The sequence below is a fragment of the Dendrobates tinctorius genome, unplaced genomic scaffold, assembly GCF_039654945.1.
Source record: "Dendrobates tinctorius isolate UK_male_01 unplaced genomic scaffold, ASM3965494v1 ptg000103l, whole genome shotgun sequence".
In the NCBI taxonomy this organism is placed as follows: Eukaryota; Metazoa; Chordata; class Amphibia; order Anura; family Dendrobatidae; genus Dendrobates; species Dendrobates tinctorius.
In genome coordinates, this window is record NW_027361771.1 from 45,059,903 (window position 1) to 45,072,871 (window position 12,969).

At 42.2% G+C, this 12,969-nt stretch overlaps 1 protein-coding gene across 1 annotated transcript in view; it reads right to left on the reverse strand.

Annotated features, from left to right (window-relative positions):
- Positions 1-1,079: 1,079 nt before the first annotated feature.
- Positions 1,080-12,969, reverse strand: part of LOC141100135 (gastrula zinc finger protein XlCGF66.1-like) — a 62,618-nt gene continuing 50,728 nt past the window's right edge. The window contains exon 5 of the mRNA XM_073588398.1: positions 1,080-3,047. Within this exon, the coding sequence (XP_073444499.1) occupies positions 2,038-3,047 (1,010 nt within the window). The 3' untranslated portion in view covers positions 1,080-2,037. The remainder of the gene's footprint in view (positions 3,048-12,969) is intronic.

Sequence of the window (12,969 nt, forward strand, 5' to 3'; positions counted from 1 at the left end):
ATAAATCTTTTTTTCGAACCTTGTCAATGTCTGGACTAGATTTTAAATTCATTTGGCAACTCATTTGATTAATAAAAGTATAAGTTTTCATGGAAAACACAAAATTGTCTGGGTGACCCCAAAATTTAGAATGGCAGAGTATAGTGGGACCATCATTTGTATTGCAACAGGATAATAACGCAAATGTCCTTAATGGTAGTTCCCTTTGCACCACTCCACAGGATCAGTGCTTCCTTGGGGCAATTTACCGCCAAGTTACAAGCAAATTCAGAGATAAATTGTTTCCAAGGCACCAAAGGATTCTATTCCTTTATTCATCCAAAATGCATCATAACAGCAACATTTCGGCCAGCTAGCCACCTTTTTCAAGCATAAACAAAATGGCTAACATCATTGCCATTTTGAAACAAAAAATAAAAAATATAGGTGGCACTCACCAATCCATAAAAATCCAGCATTTATTTCAAATGTTATAACATCTTCAACGGGAGAATGGGAAGTGGAATGTGAGAGAGGCGACGGCTGTTTCGCGCGATTGCGCTTCTACTAGTCAATCACGTGAAACGGCCGTCGTCTCTCTCACTCCACTTCCCATTCTTCCGTTGAAGATGTTTTAACATTTGAAATAAACACTGGATTTTTATTGACTGGTGAGTGTCACCTATTTTTTTTCTTCTTGTTTGAACTTAAAAAGTGTTGTTGAATTCCTGGTGGGCACCCAAAGAGCCTGGGTATATATGCCTGCAGTTCATGTTGCACAGAAAAAGGATGCCTTGGTTGACCAGTGGTGCGGATCGCTAGATTGTTTGCGTGGTCATCTGCCATTTTGTTTGTTTGAAAAAGGCCACTTGCAGTCCAAAATGTTGCTTTTATGATGCATTTTCGATGAATAAAGGAATAGAATCCTCTCTCTGGTGTCTTGGAAACAATTTGTCTCAAGATAATGACCTAAAACAACATTGATTCTGCAAAACACAACTGGTTGTCGGCCAGTGATTTCACAAGTGAACTCTTGACAAGGCATAGCTCTTCATCGGAAGCCAGTCCATTTGATGGCTTGAGGAACCTTTAGAAAATGGTAAAGGTGTGTAAAACTATCATCAGAGTAAAAGGGGGGAACTTTGACAAATCTAAGGTTTAACACATTCTTGTTTGTTTTACACTTGCTACTCCTGTTTCCATATTTGTACTTCTGTAGGCTGCCGCCTTCAGGCTGAATCGACAAGGTGAACATTTCAGAGAAAACCATTACATGAGCAGGTGTGTCCCAATTGTTGACAGGTGCTGTGCTTATGTTCTAAGCATATGCAACATTAAAATTAAACTTTAAAAAGGTTGGGACAATATTGTGCAGCTTTCCATCACATGCTGGTATCCCAGCAATTCTTGCAAGTCTGTGTGATAAGTGCAATCTTCATCAACAGAAAAAAAGTCTTTTTGGCAATAGTGTTCTTCTAATGTCTAAGAGAATATAGGCAGGAAAAGAGTACACATTGGATGTACTGTAACAGACTGGCAGTATTATTTTGGCAAAACGAGGGCCCTTCTGACTGTCAATATACTTACTCTGTCTGTTGCAGGATCTCTTACCATTTGCGGCCTACTTTAAAATGTCATCATCACTATGAATCTTCTTGCTCAGCATAATTTAATAAGTGTCCTGCTGCTTTGGGTGCAGAATGGTAGACTGGACACCTGCAGGCAACACTTTTGTCTTTTACATGAAGTAAGGTTTTTATTTACCAAGACCATGTAAAGTCTTCCTTCTGTAGCTTTGGAGACTGGGGTCTGTCCCTCAGACCTAGTGAATATGATGGACTAAAGAAACAAAACTATATTGGCGAACAAAACCAGACAGTCGGAAAAAGTACATTTTCCTAACAGCAAGACAAGGTGGCAGTCAGATTTCTAGAGCAAAGATAATCGGTTATCTTTGTTGAAACAGAGAGTCAACAGGAAGAAGGGAAGACATTATAGTCCCTTGTCACACAATGTTGTCTGATGATATTCCCACCTTCTGTACGGGTTGGTAAAACATTATTCAGCTTTGACGGCAAATCGCTTCAACCCATAGTGAGTTCTTTGATGTTTTGCAACATTGGACTGATTAGAGAAGCACTTGCCACATTCAGGACAGGGGTACGGCTTCTCACCAGTGTGGACAACCTGATGCTTGATGAGATTAGACTTGATGGCAAAGCCCTTACCACATTCGGCGCACAGAAAAGGTCTTTCACCCGTGTGAATTCGTTGGTGTTTAACAAGGTTGGATTTGCTGGTAAAACCTTTTCCGCAGTCATGACAACAAAAAGGTTTCTCTCCGGTGTGGATTATCTGATGCTTTACAAGATCTGAACTGCTAGTAAAACACTTTCCACATTCTGTGCAAGAATACGGCCTCTCCCCTGTGTGGATCCTTTGGTGCGCTACCAAGTTTGTATTGGTGGAAAAGCATTTCCCACAGGAAGGGCAAGGAAATGGTTTCTCTCCTGTGTGTGTCCTCTGGTGGGCCACAAGCTCAGAGTTACAGGTGAAGTCCTTGCCACAGTCTGGACAGGAGACTACTCTTCCAGAGTGCATTCTGTGGTGCTTAACAATGCCTGACTTGCTGGTAAAAGTTTTGCCACACAAAGCACAGTCATAAAGTTTCTTAGTAGTTTCTGGAGACAAAGCTTGGTTGGCCATAAAGACGGAATCAAAGTCAATGCGAACAAAGTCCGAGTTTGAATTTTTCCCCCTCTCCTTGGGTTCATCTTTATCATGAGTTAGAGTGAAATCTGTTTGAGTGTGTTCTGAGCGCATGTATATTTTAGTATCGTTCTCCTTTTTGATAATTATGGACACTTGTTCATCTTGTGCTGGTTCTGGGCTGGCGTCAGAGTTTATGAAGGTGTCGTCTTCACAGGAAGCAGAGTTATTTGCTACATATCGAACTGGCTGCCCTTTCCTCTTCCGGGGCTTGTACATGCTTGGATAGTGTCTCATTTGATTGATGTTCACCATGCTTTTAGTTTCAGAAACCATCTTGTCAATGGACTCACTCACATCTGTGGAAGAGAAATAATTGATCAGATCTGGCAATAGATACAAAGTTTAACTGTAATCCAACATTAAAATATACCAAAAAAGGCTTATTGAGCACCATGAACTGGAGGACGAACATGTCGAATCGGCGTCTGACCGCCGTATGCATGTCGCATACTTACGGTCATGTGAATGCCTACTGGTGATTCCTAACAGCATACACACCACTTGCCACCAGGATTCAGAAGTCTGCAGCCACATAGAGTACAGGACAACCCCTTTAATGTCTGCAGCATCTGGAGATGAATACAGACCAACCAAGGCCCAAAATTATAAAGGACACCCACTCGATCCACAACCATATTTGGTCATGAGGGGCCCCACAGAGGACACTCCAAACTAACACTTGAAAACCATTGAATCACAGGGAGTATAAAGTCCAATATCATAAAATAAATAGTTTATTAACATATATGCCAAATATAGATAGCACATACAATGTTACAACAGGATCAGGTAATGAAAGCTAGGTCACTGATTACATATCTATATAAAGTGCTCAAGTGCCATACATAAACAGCATACCGCCATAGGGATAAAGTATATAAATATTTGCCCGAGAAATAGCAATTCCCCAAAGTTGGAACGGGTCAAGACAAGATTAAATATCAAACATAGTATATGCCAAGTGCTTACCCATTAAAGGTATGTCAGGACCAAAGCCGCCCACCCCCGACGCGCGTTTCGCTGCTCTTTTTCAAGGTTGTGCAACCTTGAAAAAGAGCAGCGAAACGCGCGTCGGGGGCGGGCGGCTTTGGTCCTGACATATATACTGTTAATGGGTAAGCACTTGGCATATACTAGGTTTGATATTTAATCTTGTCTTGACCCATTCCAACTTTGGGGAATTGCTATTTAACAGGCAAATATTTATATACTTTATCCCTATGGTGGTATGCTGTTTATGTATGGCACTTGAGCACTTTATATAGATATGTAATCACCAGTAACCTAGCTTTCATTACCTTATCCTGTAGTAACATTGTATGTACTATCTATATTTGGCATATATGTTAATAAACTATTTATTTTAAGATATTGGACTTTATACTCCCTGTGATTCAATGGTTTTCAAGCATCTGTAGATGGGTTTCTTTCTTTCTAAAAACTGCTCCTTTAAACCTATCCACCCACCCCCCTACCTCATCCTCCCTTCTTTCGAAGTTCACTCTGTCCGTATCTACTCTCCCTCTAATCTCCAAATGGTTGTCATGTACTGACCACCGGGCTCAGACACTGCCTTCATCGACCAATTTGCCACCTGGCTCCTCCACTTTCTCTCTGCTAACATCCCCACCATCATCATGGGGTTCTTCAACATCCCCATTGACACCCACCACCCAGCAGCCTCCAAACTCCTGTCACTTACCTCATCCTTTGGACTTACTCAGTGGTCCTCCACAGCCACCCACACAGATGGACATACATTAGACCTCATCTTCTCCCGCCTTTGTTCCCTACCTAATCTCACAACCTCTCCCTTCCCCCTATATGACCACCATCTACTCACCTTCTCATCCTTGTCCTTCTCACCTGCCCCCCCCATGTCCAGCCACTAGCACATCCTTGCAGAAACCTTGCACACCTACACACTCACAGACTATTCTACCTCTGTCCTCCATATCTTCACTCCACGATACGGACACCGATACCGCTTTCTACAACGCCACCCTCATATCAGTCATAGACTCAGTCGTCCCTCTCACACATGGCAAAGTATGATGAATCAATAGGCAACCCTGGCACAACAACCTCACCAAAAAACTTCGACAAGCATCCAGGGTCGCGGAGCACCGCACCTCAGATCAACTCCAGGCCTTTTATCTGCTTAACTGAGAATGACATAACAAAGGGATTGCCCACACCTGTCCATGAAATAGCCTTGGAGTCAATTGTCCAATTACTTTTGGTCCCTTTAAAAACAGGGTGGCACATGTTAAGGAGCTGAAACTCCTAAATTCTTCATTCAATTTTAATGTGGATACCCTCAAATGAAAGCTGAAAGTCTGAACTTCAACTGCATCTGAATTGTTTTGTTTAAAATTCATTGTGGTAATGTCTAGAACCAAAATTAGAAAAATGTTGTCTCTGTCCAAATATATATGGATCTAACTGTATGCTCACCACAGATAGGCACAACACATACAATCAGCTGAGGCCACATACAAAACAAACCTCTGAGTCCATCACTAGTCTTTTTGGCTCCTTTGATGACCAGATAGATAAGGTCATGAGCATTTTGAGGAAACACCAAGGCATTTTGAGAGCCAAAAATCTGAAGTTTTATTCCCCCACGCAGTTACCCATAGGCGGGGAAAATCCATACGTGACCATTAGGTACACAGTTTTTTTTGCTCTCTCCCTCCCCCAAACCATCAGTGACATGGCTTGACCATGACTTGACAGACGTGGCTTATAGCTTTGTAGCATTGTTTATCCATCCAAAAAATTCAGTAATTATAGAAGGATATACTTCAAAGGAGACATTAGGGTTGTATTACATCACAGGAGACATTGGACCAGGCAGGAACACATTTCAGGAGACATTTGAGCCAGAGGCTGGAACACTTCACTGGAGACATTTGGGCCGGAGGCTGGAGCAATTCCCCTGGAGACATTAGGGCTGTAATACATCACAGAAGACATTGGGGCCGAAGACTGGAGCACTTCATAGGAGTCATTAGGGCTGTATTACATCACAGCAGACATTAGGGCCGGAGGCTGGAGCACGTCGCAGGAGACATTGGGGCCGGAGGTTGGAACACACCGCAGGAGACATTGGGGCTGCTTCTGTCTTCATCTGCTGAAAGGAAGCACATTAAGTGCCAACGCTGCCCACAAAGTAGATTCTGACACTGGCACGTGTCAGTACCTAATGCATAAATGGAAGCACAAGCAGCGTTCAGTAGTGAACACTGCACGTGCAACCTCAAGGTGCAGGAGGGATTTAAAGCGCCGATAGCTGGCAAAGCGAGACTGCTCGGCCATTAACTGTGGTCTCAGGAATCTGCCCGGGGGCCACGAAAAAGGTAATCAGGAGGTTCCCCACCACTGCCCTAAGGAATATTTATATGCGGAGTTTATGACATTAGGTGGATAAATCAGCACCTAGGTGTGCTGTGGGAGGCATTATGCGCTCCATGGTCAGCTTCCCCATTGGAGCATACTGTGCATTCCAACATTCATTGTCTTCCAGTAGATACACAAGTTAGTGACCTCAATCGCTCACTGGAATGCATCTTGCGTTTCAACACGCAATGATGTGGTAATTGGGAATTTCCCGTACTCTCTTATCAGTAAAAGAATCGAGCGCACCCATGGTGAAAAGCATGCTAAGTTCCACACCATCATTGCAGCTTGGAGCGTATGAGTGCTCATTGATAGCAACGCACTTTTTCCCTGTTTATTGAAAACATTTTCCCGTTGAACCCATGAATGCAGATGAGGGGGGAAACACGACTGGATGTGGGATAATGGACATTTATGGAAATCATCAAGCTAAGTTCTCCCCTAGTGGGATTTGGTTTGATGTTTGCCATTATGAGCAATGTATTCATGTTTACACAATAACTGTTGTCATCAGACACTGTGATCTTCCTGTGGAAAGAGCTGAAAACTGCTGCTCACAAACGATCTCCATCAAACCTCACTGAGCCGAGCTGTTTGCCAAGGAAGAATGGGCAAGAATTTCAGTCTCTCGATGTACAAAACTGATAGAGACATACCCCAAGTGACTTGCAGCTGTAATCGCAGCAAAAGGTGGCGCATCAAAGTATTAAGTTAACCCCTTAAGCCCCAAGGGTGGTTTGAGCGTTCATGACCGGGCCAATTTTTACAATTCTGACCACTGTCCCTTTATGAGGTTATAACTCTGAAACGCTTCCATGGATCCTGGTGATTCTGACATTGTTTTCTCGTGACATATTGTACTTCATGTTAGTGGTAAAATTTAATTCATATAACTTGCGTTTATTTGTGAAAAAAATGGAAACTTGGCGAAAATTTTGAAAATTTCACAAATTTTCCAAATTTGAATTTTTATGCCCTTAAATCACAGAGATACGGCACACAAAAAACTTAATAAGTAACATTTCCCACATGTTTACTTTACATCAGCACAATTTTGGAACCAAAATTTTTTTTGTTAGGAAGTTATAAGGGTTAAAAATTTACCAGCGATTTCTCATTTTTGCAGCACCATTTTATTTTTACGGACCACATCACATTTGAAGCCACTTTGAGGGGTCTATATGATAGAAAATACCCAAAAGTGACACCATTCTAAAAACTGCACCCCTTAAGGTGCTCAAAACCACATTCAAGAAGTTTATTAACCCTTTAGGTGCGTCACAGGGATTTTTTGAATATTTAAAAAAAAATAAACATTTAACTTTTTTTCACAAAAAAAAAAAACCTTCAGATTCAATTTTTTTTATTTTATCAAGGGTAACAGGAGAAATTGGACTGCAAAAGTTATTGTGCAATTTGTCCTGAGTATGCTGATACCTGATATGTGGGGGGAACCACTGTTTCGGCGCATGGCAGACCTCAGAAGGGAAGGAGCGCCGTTTGACTTTTTCAATGCAAAATTGGCTGGAATTCAGATCGGACGCCATGTCGCGTTTGGAGAGCCCCTGATGTACCTAAACAGTGGAAACCCCCCACAAGTGATCCCATTTTGGAAACTAGACCCCCCAAGGAACTTATTTAGATATGTGGTGAGAACTTTGAACCCACAAGGGTTTCACAGAAGTTTATAACGTACAGCGGTACAATTAAAAAATCATATTTTTTCCACAAAAATGATCTTTTCACCCCCAATTTTTATTTTTCCAAGGGTAACAGGACCCTAAAAGTTATTGTGCAATTTGTCCTGAGTACGCTGATACCCCATATGTGGGTGTAAATGACTATTTGGGCGCATGGCAAAGCTCGGAAGGGAAGCAGCGCCATTTGACGTTTTTGGCTGGAATTGAGATCGGACACCATGTCGCGTTTGGAAAGCCCCTGATGTACCAAAACAGTAGAAACCCCCCACAAATGACACCATTTTGGAAACTAGACCCCCCAAGGAACTTATCTAGATTTGTGGTGAGCACTTTGAACCCCCCAGTGCTTCACAGAAGTTTATAACGACCGGGCGTGAAAATAAAAATATCGTTTTTTTTTCAACAATCATCATCTTTTAGTCGCCATTTTTTTTATTTTCCCAAGGGTAACAGCAGAAATTGGACCCCAAAAGTTGTTGACCAATTTTTCCTGAGTACGCTGACACCCCATATGTGGGAGAAAACTACTGTATGGGCACACGTCGGAGCTCGGAAGGGAAGTAGTGATGTTCTGGAATGCAGACTTTGATGGAATGGTCTGCAGGTGTCATGTTGCCTTTGGAGAGCCCCTAATGTACCTAAACAGTGGAAACCCCCCACAAATGACCCCATTTTGGAAACTAGACCCCCTAAGGAACTTATCTAGATGTATGGTGAGCACTTTGAACCCCCAGGGGCTTCACAGAAGTTTATAATGCCTGGGCGTGAAAATAAAAAAATCATTTTTTTCCACAAAAATGATATTTTTGCCCCCCAATTTTTTATTTTCCTAAGGGTAACAGGAGAAATTGGACCCTAAAAGTTGTTTTGCAATTTGTCCTGAGTACGCTGATACCCTATATGTGGGGGTAAAACACTGTTTGGGCGCATGGCAGAGCTTGGAAGGGAAGGAACACCATTTGACTTTTTCAACGCAGAATTGGCTGGAATTGAGATCAGACGCCATGTTGCATTTGGAGAGCACCTGATGTGCCCAAACAGTGGAAACCCCCAATTCTAACTCCAACCCTAACCCCAACACACCCCTAACCCTAATCTCAGCCCTAACCCTAGCCCTAACCTTAATGGGAAAATGGAAATAAATACATTTTCTTTTAATTTTATTATTTTTCCCTAAGGGGGTGATAACGGGGGGGGGGGGGGGGGGGGGTTTGATTTACTATTTATGGCTGTTTTTAGGTTTGGCAGCTGTCATACGCTAAAATACGCTTTTTATTGTAAAAATAGTTTTTGCATCACCACATATTGAGAGCTATAATTTTTCCGTATTTTGACCCACCAAGTCATGTGAGGTCTTATTCTTTGCGGGACGAGTTGACGTTTTTATTGTTACCATTTTCGGGCACGTGACATTTTTTGATCACTTTTTATTAATTTACTAATTTATTGGGGAATATTTTTTTTTTACTAATTTATTTAGCGATTTTATTTATTTTTACACTATTTATTTATTTTTTTAACTTTATTACATTGTCCCAGGGGGGACATCACTGTCATGTGACAGATCGCTGATCTGTCACATCACAGATCACTGTGACAGATCAGCGATCTGTCACAGGCACTGCTGCAGACTTCCTCATGCCTGCGCTTTGCAGGCAGTGAGGAAGTCAGCTCCCTACAGGTCCCCGAAGGTCACCGTCGCCATCTTGGATCCGGAGGCCTGTAGGGAAAGAGCCCCCGCAGCAGCGCTGCACATTGCGCTGCTGTAGGGGGCTCAGGGAAGCACGGAGGGAGCCCCCTCCCTGCCGATGCTTCCCTTTAACCCCCGGTACACCGCGATCGTGTTTGATTGCGGTGTACAAGGGGTTAACGTGTCGGGGGCGGTCCGTGACCGCCTCTGACACATTGTGCTGGGTGTCAGCTGTGATAATCAGTCCCAGGGCACATGGACGGGATAGTACGTCTCATGGCAGAACGGAGTTAAAGGGGCCGAATAATACTGCACGCCCCACTTTTCAGTTTTTGAATTTCCACAAAAATTTAAAATGACCAATAAATTTCGTTCAACTTCACAATTGTGTCCCACTTGTTGTTGATTCTTCACCAAAAATTTACATTTGGTATCTTTATGTTTGAAGCATGATATGTGGGAAAAGGTTGAAAAGTTCTAGGGGACCGAATACTTTCGCAAGGCACTGTAACTTCATAGCAAAAAAAGATTTTGGTTGCAAAATTGTACTGATGTAAAGTAGACATGTGTGAAATGTTACTTATTACATTTTTTGTGTGCCATATCTCTCGGATTTAAGGGCATGAAAATTCAAAGTTGAAAAACTGCGAAATGTTTAAAATTTTCCCCAAATTTCCTTTTAATCACAAATAAACGCAAGTTATATCAAAGAAAGTTTACCACTAACATGAAGTACAATATGTCACGAGAAAACAATGTCAGAATCAGCGGGATGCGTTAAAGCGTTTCAGAGTTATTGCCTCATAAAGGGATAGTGGTCAGAATTGTAAAAATTGGCCGGGTCATTAAATATGGAAACCACCCTTGGGGGTAAAGGGATTAAGGGTGTGTGCACACGTAAGCGTTTTTTCCGCGGAGAAAAACACATCACGTAAAAAACGCAGCATGCTCAATAATTTTGCGGAAAAATCCGCATTTCTAGCTTTTTTCTATGAGACTGGGGACGTGGGGAAAAAACGTGCGTTTTATGGGAAGGAGTCCGGTTTTCTATCAGGAATTTTCTGCATACGTGGGCACATAGCCTAAAGGTGGAAAATGTTCTGAATTGATTATTCTTGGTATGATTTTTTTTTTGACGTGACAAAAACTTAGCATTTTATCAGTGGTGTGTAGACTTTTTTTGTCCACTGTATTTTTCATTTTTATTTCATGATTGCATGTAAGTTGACAGGTCATCTTTTCTGTATTTGGATATGCAATTAAAATATTCTAATGATACACAATTGGCACACAGACACTTTCTTAGTTTTCTTTCCCTACATTATTTCCAATGATGAACAAAAATGTTGACGGAAAGTGTACATGGCTGGTAACACATGAAGCCATGTGCCAATTGTAAGTAGACAGTCGTTATATTCTGTGATACACTTTCTAAAATCTAAACATACTGATCCCTACAGTTATCAGCTTCATCAGGATCAAGAAGTGTATGTGACGAAAGAAGTTATTTAGAAAAAATATTGCTTTATTATAACCAACGTTAAAAAACAAATATATATAAAATTAGGGTACCTCAAACGCGATATAACACCAGAAGGTCAGCTACAGCAATTCAAAGATATACAGGTATATATATATATATATATATATATATATGTCATCAATTTATTATTTACAATTTCTATATACACCTAACATACTATACAGTGCAATTGATTTGGTATTAAAGTGACATAGTGCATTCAATTTGGCGCTATATATATGCCCATGTTAGCAGCAAACAATCAGCATGGTGGCTATATAGCCTAATAGCCAAGCATATAAATGACCAACGCCTTAAATGCCCACAGACATAACCTTGCAAATAGCCGTCCACCCCTAATTGTCAAAAAGCACCAAAATCCCTTGCCCCATACATATGACCACCCTGGTGGGAGGAAATGGGCTTGGGTAGTGTGCTTACACTTTCTAAAATGTAGATTTTCTTGCTATTTGAGCTAATAGTACAAAACGCCTGTCCCTACATCATGCTGCCATTGAATAATGTACATATTCTCGTGAAAATCAGGTTTAGGGTATGTGAACACGTTGCGTTTTAAAAGGCACACTGAAAACCGGACTCCTTCCCAGAAATCGTGCGTTTTTTTCCGCGCGATTTTACCCCGATTCTGTTCGCGATTTTGCCGCGATTTTCTCAAGCACTTTACAAGCGATTTGAAGCATCGCTTGGAAAGTGATTGACAGGTTGGTCACACTCGTCAAACATAGTGTTTGACAAGTGTGACCAGGTTTTTACTATTGAGGCCGCCTATGCGGCCTCAATAGTAAAAGATAGAATGTGAAAAATTATAAAAAAAATAAAAAAAAAATCGGGGTATATTTACCTTCCGACGTCTCGCGCTGCCATCCCGGGCCTCAGCGTTCCCAGTAATGCCTTGCGAGACCTGTGATGACGTTGGTCTCGCGTTACTATAGTGATCTCGCGAGACCGCTAGAGTCACGCGAGACTACGTCATCACAGGACCTTGCCGCAAGGCATTACTGGGAACGCTGTGGCCCGGGAATGCAGCGCGGGACGCCGGAAGGTAAATATACCCCGATTTTTTATTTTTTATTCTTTTTTTTACAGGGGTATGGTACCCAGGGCCTGGAGGACAGTCTCCTCTCCTCCACACCGTGGGTACCAACCGCACATGAGACGCTTAACTTCCCGCATGGTGGGCATAGCCACATGCGGGAAGTAAGCGATTCTCATGCATTCCTATGGGTGCGGAATCGCGGCAATTCTTTGCGATTCCGCACAAAAGAATGAGCATGCTGCGATTTTTTCCGCGATGCGATTCCGCCGCGGAAAAAAGCGCAGCATTAGCACAGCATGTGCGGAATACCATAGGAATGCATGGGGGGCGTTCTGTACACGATTTTTAAACGTTTTCGCAGCGTTTTCGCGCCGAAAATCGCGGCAAAAACGCTTAAAAATCGCATCGTGGGCACACAGCCTTAAAGAGAATCTGTCACTAGGTTTTTGCTACCTCATCTTACAGCAGCAGGATGAAGGGGCAGACACCTTGATTCCTGCAATGCAGGCCGTTTGCTGCAGTTTTGATAACATCACTGTTTCCTCTGCAACAGATCTAGCAGTTTTCTGAAGCGGATATCTGTATAACTGCCCCCACCACTGATTGGCAAGCTTTATGTCAGCTCATGGTGTACACAGAAAGCTGACAATCAGTGGTGGGGGCAGGGTCAAACAGAGCTCATGAATATGGAGGACTACATGGCAGCAAATTTACTAGTCCTCTAGTTATAATCTCCTACGGATAAGGCGTTTATTTTATCAGTAGGACCAAGTAGCCCAGCAAGTGACATTGTTGGAATAAAGGTCTCTGCCCCTACATTATGCTGTCCCAGAATAGGAAGCAAAAA